Source organism: Chionomys nivalis, chromosome 4 (assembly GCF_950005125.1).
Source record: "Chionomys nivalis chromosome 4, mChiNiv1.1, whole genome shotgun sequence".
NCBI lineage: Eukaryota > Metazoa > Chordata > Mammalia > Rodentia > Cricetidae > Chionomys > Chionomys nivalis.
In genome coordinates this window covers 105,448,759-105,468,285 of record NC_080089.1, presented here as the reverse complement: position 1 = coordinate 105,468,285, position 19,527 = coordinate 105,448,759, and the positions used below count along the sequence as shown (strand labels likewise).

The following is a 19,527-nucleotide window of genomic DNA, read 5'->3' as shown; positions in this document are numbered from 1 at the left end:
AAAAACAAGGAAAAATGTAGCAAGAGCCCTGTCACTACTAGGTTACAGACCACTCACATTTCTGTAACTTAAAGGATTTGCTGTTAAGTCACTGAGGAAAATGGAAAGATACATGTACATGAGACCTTTTAGAGCATACTTTTCAGATAACTAGCTATGAAAGACAGGCAACACTACACCATGCATTTCTCTCACTCACCAATCCCCAAAGGGAGCCTTCTGAGGTGGCGACAATGGTAGCAGCTCTCGGGGTGTTGTACATCAGAGCTAGTTCTCCAAAACTGCCACGGTTGTCATACTGACCAACAGAACGTGTTTGATTATCTTTTGTTACTAAAATGTCATAGGTTCCCCTAGAAGAATGACAAAAAATAATTAATTACTTCTGATAAGTTTAAGAACTGACTGTTACATATAAAACATAGGGGAGCAGAGCTGGGACATAGCTTACTTGATAGAGATTTTGCCTAGCACGCAGGAGACCCTGAATTTGATCCTAGATCTAGATAAACCAGGCATAGCTGCATGTCTATAATTACAGCACTCAGGAGTTAGAAGCAGGATGATCAGAAATTTAAGATCATCCTCAGCTACACGGTTCAATACCCAATGCTGGAGGAGCAGTCAGTACTATTAACTGTTGAGCCATGTCTCCAGCCCCTGCATTAGACTTTGTATTTTATAACCGTGATAAATTAACTCAGTTCAGTAATGGTTTTGTAGCACTCCTGTGGATTTTTCCTGCAGAGAATTTCACTTCTTTTCCTCTATACGTACTTACTTTACTTTTGCCTATTACACTGGCCAGAGCTTTCAGCACAGAATTTTCTGGAAATGGAGAGCACAGGAATCCTTCCTTAATATCAGTCTTTCAGTCTAACCCAGGCTGGCCTTCAAGTGCTGACCTGTGGCCTTAGCTTCCTGATAAGCCACTATATCTTGTCTGATAAACAGTTTATTACAAAAAGATGTTTAATTTTTACCAAGTATTCTGTGGATAGTATTGACTGTAAAGTTTTTCTTTCATGGTTTGCTGGAAACAAGGATAGAACTGATTAAAATAATCACACAAATTTCTATCTACTATAACTCAAGAAAAGTACTCAGAATTGACTAACATTTAGAGAAATAGACATGCTCAATGGATCACAGAAGCAAACCAACTTTTCAGAATTTCTGTAAAACAACTAACATCACATTAACAAGTCACTCAGAGAACGTCTGAGGGTTGGGATGATGGCTCAGCTGGCAAAGGGCTTGAATACCGGGTAGTGGTAGAGCATGCCTTTAATCCCAGCACTCAGGAGGCAAAGGCAGATGGATCTCTGTGAGTTTGAAGCTATCCTGGTCTATAAATCGTGTTTTGGACAACCAGGACTACACAAAGAAATCATGTCTCAAAAACAAACAAACAAATATCAGTTGTGGAGGCCTGTACTTCTAATCCCAGCACCAGGTATGCAGGGACAGGAAGATCCCTGAGCTTGATGGCCGTCTGTCTTACATTAGTCCTGGAGCTCCAGGTCCATGAGAGCCTATTTCAAACAGAACAGCACCCGAACATGTCCTCTTACCTCCAAACACTGAGGCAGCCACAATGACATATGTGAAATCACAAACACACATGAACACATATGCACAAGTAAGTCCCTATGTAATCACTCCAAAACAGTAAAGATACTGAAAAGATGCGCAATCCTGATAACAGTCAAAGTCACAAAAACAATTATTCCGAGCCAGGCGGTGGTGGCGCATGCCTTTAATCCCAGCACTTGGGAGGCAGAGGCAGGCGGATCTCTGTGAGTTCGAGACCAGCCTGGTCTACAAGAGCTAGTTCCAGGACAGGTTCCAAAACCACAGAGAAACCCTGTCTCAAAAAACAAACAAAACAAACAAAACAAAACAAAACAAACAAAAAAAACCAACAATTATTCTGGGTCTGAAGAGATGGCTCAAAAAAAAAAAAAAAAAAAAAAACCGGCGGGGGGGTTGGAGAGCTGGATCAATGGTTAAAAACACAAACTGCTCTTCCAGAGGATCCAAGTTCAGATTCCAACAATCACGTCAGGCAGCTCACAACAATCTTTTTAACTCCAACTCTGATGTCCTCTTCTGGCCTCTGTTGGCACTGTACTCAAATGTACAACCCCCACTACCCCTACCTCCCTTGCCCCATCACACATAAATAAAAATAATAACCTTAATTTTTTACACATGCACACAAATTTATTTATTTAAGTATGCATACACATAAGTAAAAGTAAATCTTCATACTCTGCCTAGCTCTGGCTATCCTAGAACTCACTATGCAGACCAGGCTGACCTTGAACTCACAGAGATCTGCCTGCCTCTTCCTTCCTAGCGCTGGGATTAAAGGTGTGCACCCCCACTGCTCAGCTTAATAAAAAAAAATTTTAACATTAAGAATAACAGAAGATAATGGATGTATGATAATGTTTTATTACCTTGAACTCCTTCCTTTAGGACTGAGGAGGAGTCAGAAGGAACCCCTACTCTTCCTCAGGGGAATACTATCAACTCAAGAGACTAAGATGCAGTAAATCAGGGAAGTAAACCCAGCACAGCTTAGACTTGGTACAGAGTCAGAAAGCATGGAGGTAAGGGGAGTACATTCACTTTTCACAGCAAGCTGAAAACCAAAGAGTCACACTAAGACAATACACAGTCACAGATACTCTGCAGGGATCAATTCAACTGAACACGGGCAAATGACATGTTTACAAAACACATCATGTCATTCCTTATCTAATGAAAAAGAAGATTTTCAACTATAAGTGGCATCTCCCCAAATAGGGTTTTACTCAGGACTGCAGTACACAGAGGCAGCTATGATCCCTGAAAGGTTTTGGGAAGCTTGTTTACCTGACACTAGACATCTTTGGGCTCAGCATAATATAGGCTTTTGTATTGAATTAAGAATCCAAGGAAGTGGGGCCGAATAATCCCAAAGCTTCCCTACCGTTCTATGACATAAAAGTTGTCTCCATCATCTCCTTGGTCAATGACATGCTCGTCAGTTTTGACTATCCTTTCAAACATGGCATCGAGAACTTGAGAAAGCTGCTCCTAAGGTACAAAGAGAACAGATGGCTTTTACATTTACTGAGAAAACACGATGGCCAGCTGGGCATGCCCATGCCCTTACCCCCAGCCCCCGCCCCAAACAGAAACAAACATCCCACAAAGTTGTATTTATTCCAATTTGTATGCCTATATACATTTGATCACCACCACCATTTAAACAGGAACCTAAGAGCTCTCGGAAATGAGTGTTTTGCACTATTTGGCTTTGGACCCCCTTTAACAGATGGCACAAGTGCCAAGCCCCTTTTCTGTTTTTTTGACAGGGTCTTACTATATAACCCAGGTGGGCTTGGAATTTTTTTTTCAAGATGGTTTCTCTCTGTACCTTTGGCTGTCCTGGAACTTGCTCTGTAGACCAGGTTGGCCTTGAACTCTTCCTATTTCTGCCTCCTCAGTTCTGGGATTAAAGGCATGAGCCACCACACCAGCGATCTTGGAATTTTGATAATCCTGTCAGTTTCTTAAATCTGGTTTGTCAATTCTTTCGAGGTAGTATTGTCTTGACAAAGCTTTCTGACTCATCTGACAGAGAATCAATATCCAAAGTATACAAAGGATTAAACAAATAAAAAAAGCATCAGACAACTGGGCTGAAGGCGAAGCTCAGTCATAGATCGCTTGCCTAGCATGTGCAAGACCCTACCTAGGCTCAATTCCCATCATGTCAAAAAAGAAAAATTAAACAAACAAGCAAAACCTCTTAGAAGCCCAAAATCATGTTTTAAAAAATAGGCAAATGATTTGAAGAGACATTTAGTAAAAGAAGTAGGAGGCCAGGGAAGTGTAACACACCTTTAATCCCAGCACTTGCGAGGCAGAGGCAGGTAGGTCTCTGTAAACTCCAGGAGAGTCAACCAGAGTTAAGTAATAGAAAGACCCTGTCTCAAAAATAGGAAGGAAAAAAAAAAGTACACAGGACCAGGGATATGGCTCAGTTGATAGTGTTTGCCTAGCATTCAAGAAGCCCTGGGTTTGATTCCCAGTGCTGAAATAAAAAATAAAACCTTTAATTTCAGCACTGGAGAGATCGAAACAGAAGGATCAAAAGTTCAAGATGATTATCCTAGGCAGAATTCAAGGCCAAGCTAAGATATTTGTATGGGATCTCTTCTAAAAAGTAAAGAGATGAGGGAGCCTCAGTATTAACACCTGAGTCATCAGGGAAATGCAAACCAAAACTATAGTGAGATTTTTTGCAACTATAAATGGGCATTATAAAAACAATTAACAAATGCTGGTGGGGATGGAAAGGAAAGGAAGCCGTGGATACTGGTGGTGGGAATGTAAATTAGTAGAGCCGTTATGGAAAACAGTGGCTAGGCTCCTCGGAAGACTAAAAATACAAATGCATATGATCCAGCTATTGTGTAGTCATCAAAAGGAAATGAAGTCAGCAGACAAAAAAAATACATATTCATTCTTGTTATTAATCATAAGAGCCAAAATATGGAATCAGTCTATATGCCCACCAATATGTGAGAGGGAGAAGAAAATAGGGTAGCTATACAATGAGATAAGTGAAGAAAAACAAAATCATGTTGTTTGTAGGAAATGGATGGAAACAGCATCATGTTAAATGAAGGCAGACGGACAGAAGAACAGGTGGTCATGTTTTCTCTTACATGTGAAAACTGAACAACAGAAAAAATAACCTGACAGTGAAGGACCATGGAAAGGAAAGGCTGAATAGAAGGAAGAGGGATAGGAAGTTGGAAGAAACATTTACATATATGGAAATATCACAGTGAATGAAACCCATTAATTTTCATAATTAATATGGAATAATCATTATCATAAAAATAAAAGGTTTCCAACAAAAACTGATAATCTAAATCACGGTGTCAATCCCGAGTCTCACCCACAGTGTCACTACCTGGATGGCTCCAGTATACTGTCTATAAGACCATGGCTGTCACTTTTCCTAGAGATGTGGACATTAGTAAGATTACCAAATCTACGGAGCAGACAGCCTTGGAGGTTATCATCTGAGTAGGCCAGCATGGCACTAACCTCTAAAAAGGGTTTAATTTCTACCTCAATTTTTATGACTAAAGCAGGCAAATCTGAGGAGACCTTTTACCACATAATGTTACTTAAGAAGTAGCACCCAATGGGTAGGTAATATAGTCTCACTTATGTATAATACATGTAAATACATACTTACCAACACTGTATGTCATAACCAGAAAGCAAATGTATGAATAAATATAATAAAAAGGAAAACAACAGGGGCTGGAGAGATGACTCAGGTTAAGAGCACTGGTTGCTCTTCCAGAGGTTCTGAGTTCAATTACCAGCAACCACATGGTGACTCATGACCATCTACAATGAGACACAATGCCCTTTTCTGGCATGTAGGCATATTTGCCAGCAGAACACAGTAAACATAAAAAATAAATAAATCTAAAAAAAAGGAAAAAGGAAAAAAAAAAAAAGACACTACTAAATTCTGACCAAATACTGGTCTCAGCTTTCAATTGGAGTCCCCCTGTTAGACAGAAAGATTAATATTGGGGCAGGGAACACAAAAAAATATCAGTTTTACATTGAGGTTAAAAGCAGAGAGATCCACTGGGGGATGGTGCTGCCTTTAATCCCAGCACGCACGCAGGAGGCAGAGGCAGGCAGATCTCTGTGAGTTCAAGGCCAGCCTGGTCTACAGAGCTAGTTCCAGGGCTAGGATTGCTACACAGAGAAATCTGTCTTGAAAACAAAAAACCCAGGGAGACCAGAAGTTCAAGGTCATTCTTGGCAGTCTGGCCTACAGGACTTCAAGTGTCCAAAAAAGGGGGGAAGGCAGGGAATGACACACTGGAGAGATGCTCAGTAAGCTTGAATTTGATTCAAAATAAATAAATAAATAAATAAATAAATAAAAAAATACACAGCTCTGGGAGGTGGTCACACATGACTTTAATCCTTTAATCCCAGCACTTGGGAGGCAGAGACAGGTGGCTCTCTGTGAGTTTGAGGCCAGCCTGGCCTATAGAGAGAGTTCTAGGACAGCCAGGGCTATTATATAGAGAAACCTTGTCTCAGAAAACCAAAAAAGGAAAAAACAAAAAATACACAGCATGTAAAGAATGACACCAAAGGCTGACCTCTGGTCTCTCCATTCACGCACACGCACCTCCCCGACATACACCTACACATACAGAACAGCTTAGTTAGGTTCTAAGTTCAATTCTCAGGACCAGAAGTGTAAAAAAAAATAACCAGATAAGCAAGTAAATAAAACAAAGAAACAGTTATAGAGTGGAATAATTTTATTTTTTGGAAATTCCATGTAATTTCTGTCAGAGTGACTATGCTTTCTAAAATTAAATGCCAAAAGCCATCTTTGGCTCTGAAGTGTTGGGTACCGTACAAACTGACAGACTAAAATAGAATGCTGCTACTGTGTGCCATCCGTGCTCATGTAAAACGTGGACCAACATACCCTGGAATTTTCTAATTAAATGCTGCCAAGAAAAAATATTCATAAAAAGAAAAAATATGGGCAAATGTTCATGAAAACTCCAAACTAAGGGACATCTTAGGCCTGTTCTGAGCAGGTCCTCTTGTAACCTGCATCCTCCAGAAACTGTGATGAGGTGTCAGAAAAGGGGACATTCTACCCTAAAGGAAACAAAACTAGGGGGAACAAAATGACATAATCACAATCAAATCACAATATGAGTCTCGACTAGGAAACAGAAAAAAGAGCTGGGTATATAGTTTAGTTGTAGAGAGCTTGCCTAGCATGCTCCAGGCCATGAGTTCAATCCCCAGTATCACCGAAAATAGTATTAATCTTTAGGCTGGGAGTGGTGACATATGCCTGTAATCCCAGTCCTTGAGATCATTCTCAGTTACACAGGGAATCTGAGGCCAGCCTAGGCCAAATGAAATCAAAAACCACAAAGCAAATTAAAAATGTACAATTAAAATATTTTTTATTCTTAGAAAATACACCCCAAATATCCTGTGATGGAAAGTCATAAAGTCTTACGTATGGATAAACAGCTCAGAACAAAAATCTTCCTGTCTCCTCTCTCTGTATACAAACTTACATGTGAGGAGAGTATAAACGATGGAACATGTTAAATAGCCAGTGCAGTTCAAAGGCATATGGGGGCTGAGAAGTTGGCGCAGCAGGTGAGCGTGCTTAGGTGTGCAAACATGATGAGTTCAAATCCCTAGGACATACATAAAAAATCTGGATATGGCTGTCACCCCAGCAAAGGTGAGGGTGAAAGGTAAAGACAGGAGAATTTTCCAAGGCTTAGTGTCAGGCTCCTGAGAGATGGAAGGGAGTACGGCTGTGACAGCAGGACACCAAACATCCTCTCTGGTCTCACAAGGGCACACATACCTGGATATACATGTGCATATATTGTATGCATACATCACACACACAGTTTTAAAGGTATAGGTGTTCATGGTACTATTCTTTTGACTTTATTATAAAGTTGAAATTTAAAAAATTATATACAGGCTGGGCGGTGGTGGCGCACGCCTTTAATCCCAGCACTTGGGAGGCAGAGGCAGGTGGATCTCTGTGAGTTCGAGACCAGCCTGGTCTACAAGAGCTAGTTCCAGGACAGGCTCCAAAACCACAGAGAAACCCTATCTTGAAAAACCAAAAAAAAAAAAAAAAAAATTATATACATTTGTACTTGGGAATGTGTGTGCATACATGTGGAAACCAGGGGCTAACACTAAGTATATTCCCTCAGTTGTTTCTTACTTTACTTTTTGGGTCAGGGTCTCTTGCTGAGCCCAGAGCTTACTGATTGGCTAGACTAATAGGCCAGTGAACTCAGAGAATCTGCAGGTTTCCACTCCCACTGTGCTCCAGTTATAAATGTATGGAACCATGTTGGGTTTTTTTATCTGGGTGCTGGGGATCCAAATTCAAGTCCTCATATTTGTACAGCTACTAAATCATCTTCCTGGCAGTAAGTGTGTAAAAATAGGCATTTCACCAGACGCTCACCTTTAATCCTAGCACTGGGGAAGCAGAGGCAAGCAGACCTCTGTGAGTTCGAGGCCAGCAAGACTACATAGTGATTTGGATAGTAAGGGCTATGTAGAGAGACCCTGTCTCAAAAGATCTAAACAATGATACTAACATAATACATGCATTACATATTATATATAATACGTGCACCACTGGCTGGCAAGACTGTCTTAAAACAAAACCATAGCTTCATTATAGTGATCAACAGAATAAAAGTGATTTTTTTTTAATCAATAAATCTGAAGATACAAGACTAATTCAACTGTGGCTAACATGCTAAAAACTGCTTAAATACCAAATAGAGAAAAAGTTAAAATAACATAACAATTTTTTTTTTTCAAATCAATGTTACCTGGTCAAGGTTTTTGAAAAGAAGAATATCTTTGCAAGCTTCCTGAAGCCTGCATCTCTGCTCATCAGTTTTGGGATGAACCACCTGTCAATTGAAATAAAGCCAAGATAATTATTTTGCCTATTTGAAAATCATCCATTTAAAAATTAATGTATCTCTTTTTCCTAAAAAGTGTGGGGGGGGATAAGAAAAAAAGTAAAACATTGTGTGTGTGTTTAAGCAAGTCTAATTCCACAAAACCAGCAAGCAGTATGCTGCTTTGGGGAGGCAGTGTTCTGGAGCACTGCTGGAGCCACTGGCTGTCTGTGCAGCAGGCAATCATCAGCTGTCTATCTCATCTGGACAGCAGGGAATCTAAAGTCTTCCTTCAATACATATTGTACATCTACTCAATTCCAGGCACTCTCTACTCTGGAGACAACAGTGAACACATAGATAAAACTGTATGCCCTTACATTCTATAAACACACAAAATATGTTGGAGTCCAACAAGATTAAGGACCAAAAGTAGACAAGGGAGATAAAAGTATGAGAGTACGTTTACGTCTGGCTAGGTGAGGCCCTCCCGAGGAAGTGCCAACTACGCTAAGATCTCCAGCAGTACAACCTGAGAGGACAAGAGGTGAGATGACTGTGGAAAGAGCAGGGCATCTTCTGGTGGGAGAATGAATAGCAGACGTGACAGGTAACAAAGAGAGATGAGACTGATGCAGACAGGGAAAGATCAGAACAGGCCAGTTGAGGGAGGGATGTCCAAACTCAGAGAGCGTGGTACACATACTTCATAGAATAAATAGAACTTTCTCTAACAACTTGGGGGTGGGTTGAGGTTATCAATTCAGAAAGAGATTTAATACTTGAAGGATCACAAGGCTGTTAAATTAGGGTTAGGATTAGGATTACAGTTAGGACTAGAGGAAGCTGGGAAGCTTACACTATAGTTTGGACCAGGAGGTAACCATGAAGGTACCAAAATGTTGAGGGATATTTGATCACACTGTGAACTCCAAGTTTGCATTTGCTTTGATTAAATAAAATTAACCTTGGGTCAAGAGGCTCACTTAGCAACTAGGTGACAGAAAGTAATCATCAGAGGGCATCAGATAGGCATCTGGAAGAGATAAAAAGACACACAGGAAGTAGAAGGGAGGGCTTTTTGGGAGCCACCAACAAGGAGAAAAGGTTAGCGAGGTGTTACCCAACCTTTCTGAGTTAGCAGGTTTTTATGCTGGCCTTTGAATCTTAAGTTTTATTTATAGATAGAAAATACATATTTAGCTGGGTGATGGTGGCGCACGCCTTTAATCCCAGCACTCGGGAGGCAGAGGCAGGCGGATCTCTGTGAGTTCGAGACTAGCCTGGTCTACAGAGCTAGTTCCAGGACAGGCTCCAAAGCCACAGAGAAACCCTGTCTCGAAAAACCAAAAAAAAAAAAAAAAAAATACAGATTTAGTTAAAACTACCTTTAGTGGCAGTGACAAAGCCAAGGCTTGTAGGAAAAGAACTCCTGCCAGGCTTCAGCCAGAGAAGCAGGCTGGTAACTGTGGAATTGCAGTTGCTGGCTGTAATAGCAGCAGTAGGTTAGGCACAGTCACTGTGCCGAAGATGAAACAACATCAAGAAGAAGAGAAGTTTGGATAGATTTTGAAGAGAGTAGAACTAAATTTATTTAAAAAATTAGATGAAGTGATTAAAAAAAAGCAAAAAGAGTTAAGGATGATTCCAAATGAACAATGCTGTTATGATTTATGATGGAGGCAAAGGCAGGCAGCCAGCCTGGTATACAGAGTACCAGGAGAGCTAGAGCTACACAGAGAAACCCTGTCTCGAAAAAAACAAACAATAAACATAGTCAACTAGGATCCTATCCAACCAGAGTTACAATCTAGAGTATACTCTTTCAGGTGTTAAGTCTCTGCAGAGACATCAACAATTGCATTAATTATTTTTATTTTACAAAATTAATTATAAAATTAAGAAGCACCTCATTTAAACATATATGCTATGGAATTAATCCTATCCTCCAGACTCTCTTACTTTGCATGTAACACCATTTAGCCCTAGGTGATAACCCTTTATCAGAGTCATTTTAGGTTCTTTCCAGTTTTCGCTGTTACAACAATATATGATCTCCATTTGTGAATCCCTGGGGAAAATTCTGCCCAGTACCTGCAGAATCTGACTAATTCTAAGCTGACTATGTCTAAGGCTTCTGCAAAGTTAGTCATGTTCTCCTCACCAAACTCTCAACCAGGGCTAGTTTCAATCTAGTGTATAAAAAAATGGCATCCCGTAGACACTTTTAAATTTTATTCTCATTTATTCATTTATTCACCGTTCATTCACTTATTCGTTTATTTTGGTTTTACAAGGCATGGTTTCTCTGTGTAGCCCGGGCTGTCTTGGAACTTGTTCTGTAGACCAGGTTGTTCTCAACTCACAGAGATCTGCCTGCCTCTTGTCTCTAAAGTGCTGGGATTAAAAATGTGCACCTAGGGCTGGAAAGATGGTTCAGCCGTTAAAGGCTAGGCTCACAACCAAAAATGTGCACCTAGCTAAAATTTTTTTTTTTTTTTTTTTTTTTTTTTTTTTTGGTTTTTCGAGACAGGGTTTCTCTGTGGTTTTGGAGCCTGTCCTGGAACTAGCTCTTGTAGACCAGGCTGGACTTGAACTCACAGAGATTCGCCTGCCTCTGCCTCCCAAGTGCTGGGATTAAAGGCGTGCGCCACCAACGCCCGGCTAAAATTTATTTTTATCAGTCACAAAACATTAAGGTTCTCTTCAATATTTTTCATACAAAATTTGCTTTTGTTCTTTCTCTTCCTTCCTCTGTTCTGATCCTGCTTTTTTCCCTCTCCCCTGCTTGACCATTGCACCGTCAGTAACTTTTCCATTTTCACGGCACAGGCATCCTTTCGCCATCCTCCTTAACCTTTCTCTACACCACCTATTCCTCTCTTAAGGCTGCCTACTTAGCTTTACAGTCCACACTTACAGGCATGCAAACAGTAGAAGTTAGGGCTGCACAAGAGAGTATGTAACCTTTCACTGAGATTTTAATTCACACTTATTTTCACTATCAGTGATTAATCTGAGGTAAGTAGTAGAAGAGAATCAGCAGGAAATGCAATTCTACATGAATACTTTTAGTTCTTACCCTTGGATCACTATCTTCCTCTTCTTCATCAGGGTTATAGGTTTCTGCACAGACTAAAATTGGAGAGAGAGAAAAAAGTGTGATTTTAGGAAAAAGAAGTATGGGATGTCATGTGGATGCCAGAGGGTGCCTTTCTCATCCACTCTACACCTTATTTATATGTATGTATGTATATATGTATGTATTTGAGACAGGGTCTCACTATGTAGCTCTAGCTGACTATGTAGCCCTACCTATCCCTCCTGAGTACTGAAACTAAAGGCATGCACCACTACCCTAGGCCCTCACCCTATTTTTTGAGATGGTCTCTAATTGAATCTGGAGCTCAGACTCAGCTAGGCTAACTAGTCAGTGAGCTGTATGAACCCACCTGTCTTCAATCTTCCCCATACTGAGATTATAGATGTGTGCTGCCACACTTAAACCTTTTTTTTCTCTTGAGATAGAGTTTCACTGTGTAGCTTTGGAGCCTGTCCATAGTCATCTTAAACTGAAATGTCACTAACAGTTGCATAATGTAATTTAAAAATCCAGTGGCAGACTGAATTATGCCTCCCCACCAAATCTATGCATTGAAGCCATATCAATACTATTATATTAAAAATTATATTTAAAAAGTCTTTAAAGAGGTTATTAAGGTCATAAGAAAGTAGGACCTTATAAAAAGAAGAGAGTTTGGGAGAGGGATAGCCTGTTAATGCTGGTAATGCTTGTAATGCAAGTTTGAGTATCCTCAGCATCCACATAAAAGTCTTTAAAGTGTGGGGCCAAGTGGTGGTGGCACATGCCTTTGTTCCCAGCACCCGGGAGGCAGAGGCAGATGGATCTCTGTGAGTTCGGGGCCAGCCTGGTCTATAAAAGCTAGTTCCAGGACAACCAGGACTGTTACACAGAGAAACCCTGTCTCGAAGAGAGAGAGAGAGAGAGTGACCTATGACCACTGGGACTGGAAAGATGGCTCAGCAGTTAGGAGCACTGGCTGCTTTTCCAAAGGACCCAGGTTATGGCAGCTTACATCCAGTTCCAGGGGATCCAGCTCCCTCACACAGATATATATGCAGGTAAAATATCAATGTACATAAAAGTAATTTTTTTAAAAAAAGGAAGGAAGGAAGGAAGGAAGGAAGAAAGAAAGAAAGAAAGAAAGAAAGAAAGAGAGAGAGAGAGAGAGAGAGAGAGAGAGAGAGGGAGGGAGGGAGGGAGGGAGGGAGGGAGGGAGGGAGGGAGGGAGGGAGGGAGGGAAAGAGAGGAAGGAAAGGAAGGGAGGAAGGAAGGAAGCACTCAGAGCAGGTATGGCAGTGTATGGAGAAATGGCTCAGTGGTTAAGTGTACTGGCTGCTCTTCTAGAGAAACCAGGTTCAATTCCCACCACCTACATGGCACCTCACTCACAACTGTCTATAACTATAGTTCCAGGGGCCCAATACCCTCTTCTGGTCATCTCAGGAACCAGGCATGCATGTGGTTCACAGGCATTCATGTGGACAAAACACCCATAATATGAAATAAAGATAAATAAATAATTGGGGGACTAGTTTTCAAGACAGGATTTCTCTGTAGATCTGGCTGTCCTGGAACTCACTCTGTAGACCAGGCTGGTCTTAGACTCACAGAGATCCACCTGCCTCTGCCTCTCAATTGTCGGGATTAAAGGTATATGCTAGCACCACCCAGCATTAAATATTATAAAAATAAGAATAATTTGAGACTTTGATCTCTCGAGTCACACACATCTCCTCCACCACAATCTTGCTTTGCAGGGGACTTTCTCTCGCTACATGTCTTGATTTGTGTGGTTCTTCACCTTATATAAAAGTATTATTATATCTACTGGAAAAAATAATATAACTTGGACCACAATACATAACAAAAAATGTTATTAAACTAGTCCCATAAAGAAAACAAAACAAAAAAAAAAACTCAGAAAGCGGGGATTTAGCTCATTTGGTCGGGTACAAAGTTCTATGCTCAACACTAAATAAATGGCAGCACATGCCTATAATCCAAGCACTACACACGTGTGTGAGAATCAGAAAGACGCTCAAGGTCATCCTTGGACACACTGAATAGTCAGGAGCAACCTGGGGCACGTAAGACCCTGACTCAAAAAGGGAAGGGTGGGGCAACACAAATTTCTGTTATAGATAGAAAAAAAAGAGAGAGAAAAAAATTTCTGTTATTTTCTGTATTATGAAAGCATTAATTTTTGTTAACTACAAGAACATAAAAATGAGCTAGAGTTCTGGTACAACTAGAGTGCTTGTTCTTGAGATAGTGGTACAAAGGAGGCATATCAGGGATACCTCTTCCCTGTAGCCTTATCTGTGCATTGCCTCTAAAAAGAGAAAAGACCGAGACAATGTTCAGTCTCTCAACAGAGAACACCACTTTCCACACTATAACTAAAGATTATAATTCAAATGACTTAAGAACTCATGAGAAAATTTAATGACAACATAATCTAGGATACCAGAAATAGCAACATGAAGATTACTCTTAGAAATAATTTGTAAATATAGAAAAATATTAAGACACAGATGCAAAAAGACCAATTATAATAATATATGTAAATATTTACTTAAAGGAATCACAGGTAGTTCTACTTTAAGTATAATAAATCTATATAATACTGATAGTTTATAGTTTCAGTTTGGAGATGAATTTATGTTCACTTAGGTATTCCTCTGTTAAAACAGAGTTTTAGCAGTATGTCATAAAAGAGAGCACATACCTGACACTCTTCTAGTAAATCTGCTAGGTGTCGGAACTGTAAAAATAAAAGTTAACATTTAGACAGCATCATTGTGTCACATGCTTCTCTTACCATTGCTTCACACAAAGACCGCTGATGACAGAACTGACCCCCACACTCACCAGTGGGTCAGTCCACGCTCTTCCATATTTAACTACAAATTATTGTTACTCAACCTGATCATAAAAAAAATATATATATATATAGAAGATACTTCCCTGCTGGCAGCGGTGCGTAACTTTAAATCCATCACTCAGGAGGCAGAAGCAGGCAGATCTGAGTTCGAGGCCAGCCTGGTCTTGGGAGCTGGTGAGTGGAAAATACTTCCATAAAAATAAAAGCTCCTAGGGGCTGGAGAGATGGCTTAGCGTAAGAGCACTCACTGCCTGCTCTTCAGAGGTCCTGAGTTAAATTTCCAGCAACCACATGGTGGCTCACAACCATCTGTAATGAGATCTGGTCCCCTCTTCTGGCCTGCAGAGATACGTGCAGACAGAATTGTATACATAATAAATCTTTTAAAAAAAGAGAGAAGCCGGGCGGTGGTGGCACACGCCTTTAATCCCAGCACTTGGAGAGCTGGAGAGATAGCTCAGTGGTTAAGAGCATTGGCTGCCCTTCCAAAGGTCAGAAGTTCGATTCCTGGCAACCACATAATGGCAAAATCATAGCCGGGTGATGGTGGCGCACGCCTTTAATCCCAGCACTTGGGAGGCAGAGGCAGGCGGATCTCTGTGAGTTCGAGACCAGCCTGGTCTACAGAGCTAGTTCCAGGACAGGCTCCAAAGCCACAGAGAAACCCTGTCTCGAAAAACCAAAAAAAAAAAAAAAAAAAAAAAGAGAGAGGAAAAAAAGAAAGAGAGAGAAAGAGAGAGAGAGAGAGAGAGAGAGAGAGAGAAAGAAAGAAAGAAAGAAAGAAAGAAAGAAAGAAAGAAAGAAAGAAAGAAAGAAAGAAAAGTTCCTTAGAACTTCAAGGCACCAGAGGACCTGAGTTTGGTTCCCAAGACCTAGGTTGGGCACCTCACAATATTGTCTTCTTCTGGCTTCCATGGGCACATGTGTATATATATATGTAATATATGTAGCTAAAGATAACCTGGAACTTATTCTTACACATACTCATACATAGACATACACATAATTTAAATTTTATTTTGAGATTTTATTTATGCTTATATGTGTTTTGCCTAAATGTATATCCATGCAACATGTGGGTACTTGGTTCCCAGAAGAGAACCCTAGATTCCCTGGAACTGCAGTTACAGTGTGAACCACAATGTTGGTGTGTAGACAAAAGTTTCTTTCCCGCCCAGTCCTGTAGCCATTCAATCCCAAATAAACACACAGAGGTTTATATTCTTATTAACTGTCTTGACTATTGTTCAGGCTTATTATTAACTAGTTCCTATGACTTAAAGTCACCCATAATTCCTGTGTATGTTTAGTCACATGGCTTGGTACCTTTTCTCAGTAAGGCATTCTCATCTTGCTTCCTCTCTGTCTGGCTGGTAACTGATGCTCTGCCTTTCATCTTCCCAGAATTCTCCTAGTCTGGCTGCACTGCCTATACTTCCTGCCCGGTCAATCAGCATTTTATTAATTCAATGAGTGACAAATCTTTACAGTGTACAAGAGCATTGCCCCACACCATGGGTGTTGGGAATTGAGCTTAAGTTCTTTGGAAGAGCAGTCAGTGCTCTTAACCACTGAGGTATCTCTCTAGCCCCAATTTAAAATAAAATAAATCTCAGTGAGTAAAGGTGCTTGCCCCCAAGCCTGATAATCCATTCCATAAGCCATATGGTGGAAAGAGAACTCTTGGAAATTGTCCTGTGACCTCCATACACATGCTATGATATGTTTGCCCCTGGCCAATAATAAATGTAACTATAAAAAATATAAGCCAGGCGGTGGTGGTGTACACCTTTAAGTCCGTCACTCAGGAAGCAGAGATGGGAGGATCTCTGTGAGTAAAAGGCCAGCCTAATCTACAGAGCAAGAAACCCTGCCTCGAAAAAACAAATATATATGTGTACACACACACACACGGTACTGGAGAGATGATTCAATGAAGGGTATTGGTTGTTCTTCCTGCTCATCCAGTATATTTTTAACTCTAGTTCCAGAAGATCTGACACCCTCTTCTGTCCTCTATAGGCATCAGGTACACATGTGGTACACACATATACAGGCAAAATACTGATACATATAAAATTATTAAAATATATCCTGTATGGTAGTACATGCATGTAAACCCAGTGCTTGAGAAATTGAGACAGGAGTATTACAAGTTTGAAGCCAGACTGGGTTATATACCAAGACTCTATCTCTAAAAATAAAATCAAACCAAAAAGGCACAGACTTATAACTATGGGGTAGGAACACTTGTCCTACATCTGTGAAGCCCTGGGCTCAATCTTTTTTTTTTTTTTTTTTTTGTTTTGTTTTTTTTTTTTTGTTTGCAGACAGCAGGTACTATTTTATTGGGTCTCAAAGCTTTAAATACAGAACAGGCTGGTGAGAGGGCAGATGCGGACACACTGGAGTTTGAGAATGGATGTATCAGAAGTCACATAATCAACACTTGGACGGAGTCTGGGAAGAAGGGTGGTCTGGGGTAGAGGTGGGTGCCAGCTGGGAGCTGCCTCAGGTGCCATGATTATCCACTTCACTAAGACAAAGTCATTCATGGTTCTTTCCTGATTTGAAGACAATTAAAAAACCCCCACAAACCCTCAAATAAAAATACAAAATCATCCAGTAAAGACTGTGGATGGCAGTGCCACTGTGATGGTCTGCTCCAGCAAGCCTCAGGCTCCCCACCCCAGCTGCAATGCTACCCGCCACATAGGAGGGTTCTGTACACTGAAGCAAAGCTAGACCCAATCTATGCTCCCTCAGCTAGGTCTGGAGTTGAAAACGGCCTCCTGGCAGAGAGAAAGGGTCTGGCATCCGTGGTGCTGGGGCCAGGCAGTTCTCCTTAGCGGCTGTAGCCAAACTCATCGGCGTCGTCAGCTCGGAAGTCTCCATAGCGCCACAGGTTTAGCCTGGCCTGGGCTCAATCTTTAGCATAAGGGGGCAAATGGGGTAAAGAATGGAAAAGTACATTACAAAGCAAACAAAAACCTTCTCCACTTTCTAAAAGGAGAAAATTGAGTTTGAAGATACAGTTTACCTGGCAGGGTACTTGCACAGCATCTGTGAAATACTAGGTTTGATCACCAAGACTTCCTAAACACCCATGTAGCTCATGCTTAATAATTCTAGTACTCAGGAGGAAGAGAAGTTCTTGGTTACTCTGACACTGAGACACTAAGACACTGAGTTCCAGGACAGTTTGAGGTATATTGATATCCTGTCTAAAAATAAGCCAAAATGAGGGGAGGAAAAAGAAACTTGAAAAAACAAACAAAACCTGAAAGATAGATCAGAGAATCTAACAAAGTTACTTGAAGGATTGTGGCACACTGTCCCATCTTGACCATCTAGCCCTGCAGCTTTGGCTGCTGAACTCAATTTCTGGAAGCACATGTTACCTCTTCAAGTAGATAACATCCTCTCTCTGTTCTTAGCACTGACAGGCTCTCTAAAGCTGTGCGATCATCCTTTTGTACACTGTAAAGATTTGTCATTTGAACTGGTTTAATAAAACACTGATTCGCCAGTAGCCAGGCAGGAAGTATAGGCAAGACAACCAAAGCAGAGATGATGGGAAGAAGGGCGGAGAAAGAAAGGTGGAGTCAGGAGATGCCAGTAAAATGCAGAGAGAACAAGATAGGCACACCATACTGAGAAAAGGTACTGCCACGTGGCAGAACATAAATAAGGAATATGGGTTAACTTAAATTGTAAGAGCTAGTTAATAAGCCTAAGGTATTGGTTGAGCATTTATAAGCAACATTAAGCCTCTGTGCGGCAATTTGGGAAGCAGCTGCTGGGTATTTGGGACCAAGTGGCTCTGAGACAGGAATCTTCTGCCAACACACCATTATGATTATCTGCAAAGCTACAAGTTAGAACACGGGACCTGATGAACATGAATACTACAATCTCATCTTCTTTCCCAAGAAATATTAAATACTGTATCTATTATGGATCTTCCTGGTCGTCTCTGGTACATCGCTGAGCATGAGAATGAGAAGGTTGTGGGCTATGTCCTGGCAAAATGAAGAAGGACCTGATGCTGTTTCTTCATGGACACATTACCCAACTGATCATGAAGCATTCAGAGGTACCCAGAAGCTGATGGACCAGACCTTATGAGCCACATTTAAAAACTTTAGTGCTAGCACGGCAGAGCTGACCCTATTGACAAGGTTACAGGTGAACCACCCCAATAACACGAGCATGGGAGATCTGGCAGCACCCTTCAACTGGCATATGGTGGTGTGGGTGGAAGAGATGCCCACTACCTTCGCACTTCCCCAACCCCCACCCCACACAATGCCTATGACAGATGTGCTAGCTGGTCCTGCCCCTCACCAGCTGCAGCCCTCAGGAGAGTGGCCCCTGCACCTTGCCGAGGCAACACACTAGAGCTGGCCCTGATGGTCCAGGTGTGGGAGTTCCAACCCTGACGGCATGAAAGCAGGAGAACTGGCCCTGCCCGTTGCTCATTGCTGCAAGGGGTAAAATAGCTGGGGCAATGCTGGAGAGCTCACACTGGTGGTGAGGATGGAGTGAGCTGGCAGGTTGACCAACCCTGTAACTACCCAGGTCCAGAACCAGGTTATGAGTAACCAGGTTACTCCATCTGTGATCTGCAGGAGCACATGAAGGGGATGGTCCTGTAGATGGAAAACTTCAGGATCTCCACAACACAGGGCAACAACAGGATATCCAAGGAGAGCCCAGCATCAAGAGTGTAGCAGAAACCAGAGGCCTTGACCAGACCAATGACTCTTTGTGGTGAACACTTACAAGAAAAGGTTTACTAGACTCACTGTCAGACTACAGCTTCCATGATGATATTTTTCCTTTTTTCTTTTCTTTTCTTTTTTCTCTTAAATTTTATTTTGTGGGTCTGGAGAGATGGCTCAGTAGTTAAGGGCATCTTCCAAAGTTTCAATTCCCAGCACCCACATGGCAGTTCACAACTATCTATAACTCCAGTTCCAGGGGACCCGACACCCACGGCAATTAACCAATGCACATAAAAA

At 41.2% G+C, this 19,527-nt stretch overlaps 1 protein-coding gene across 1 annotated transcript in view; it reads right to left on the bottom strand.

The window, feature by feature from the left end:
* The window catches only part of Prkar2a (protein kinase cAMP-dependent type II regulatory subunit alpha), a 67,381-nt gene that overhangs the window by 22,672 nt on the left and 25,182 nt on the right, over positions 1-19,527 (bottom strand). The window contains exons 2-6 of the mRNA XM_057767866.1: positions 14,348-14,383; positions 11,617-11,669; positions 8,460-8,543; positions 2,981-3,087; positions 200-353 (exon numbers count right to left, since the gene is read on the bottom strand). Coding sequence (XP_057623849.1) covers positions 200-353; positions 2,981-3,087; positions 8,460-8,543; positions 11,617-11,669; positions 14,348-14,383 — 434 coding nt within the window. The remainder of the gene's footprint in view (positions 1-199; positions 354-2,980; positions 3,088-8,459; positions 8,544-11,616; positions 11,670-14,347; positions 14,384-19,527) is intronic.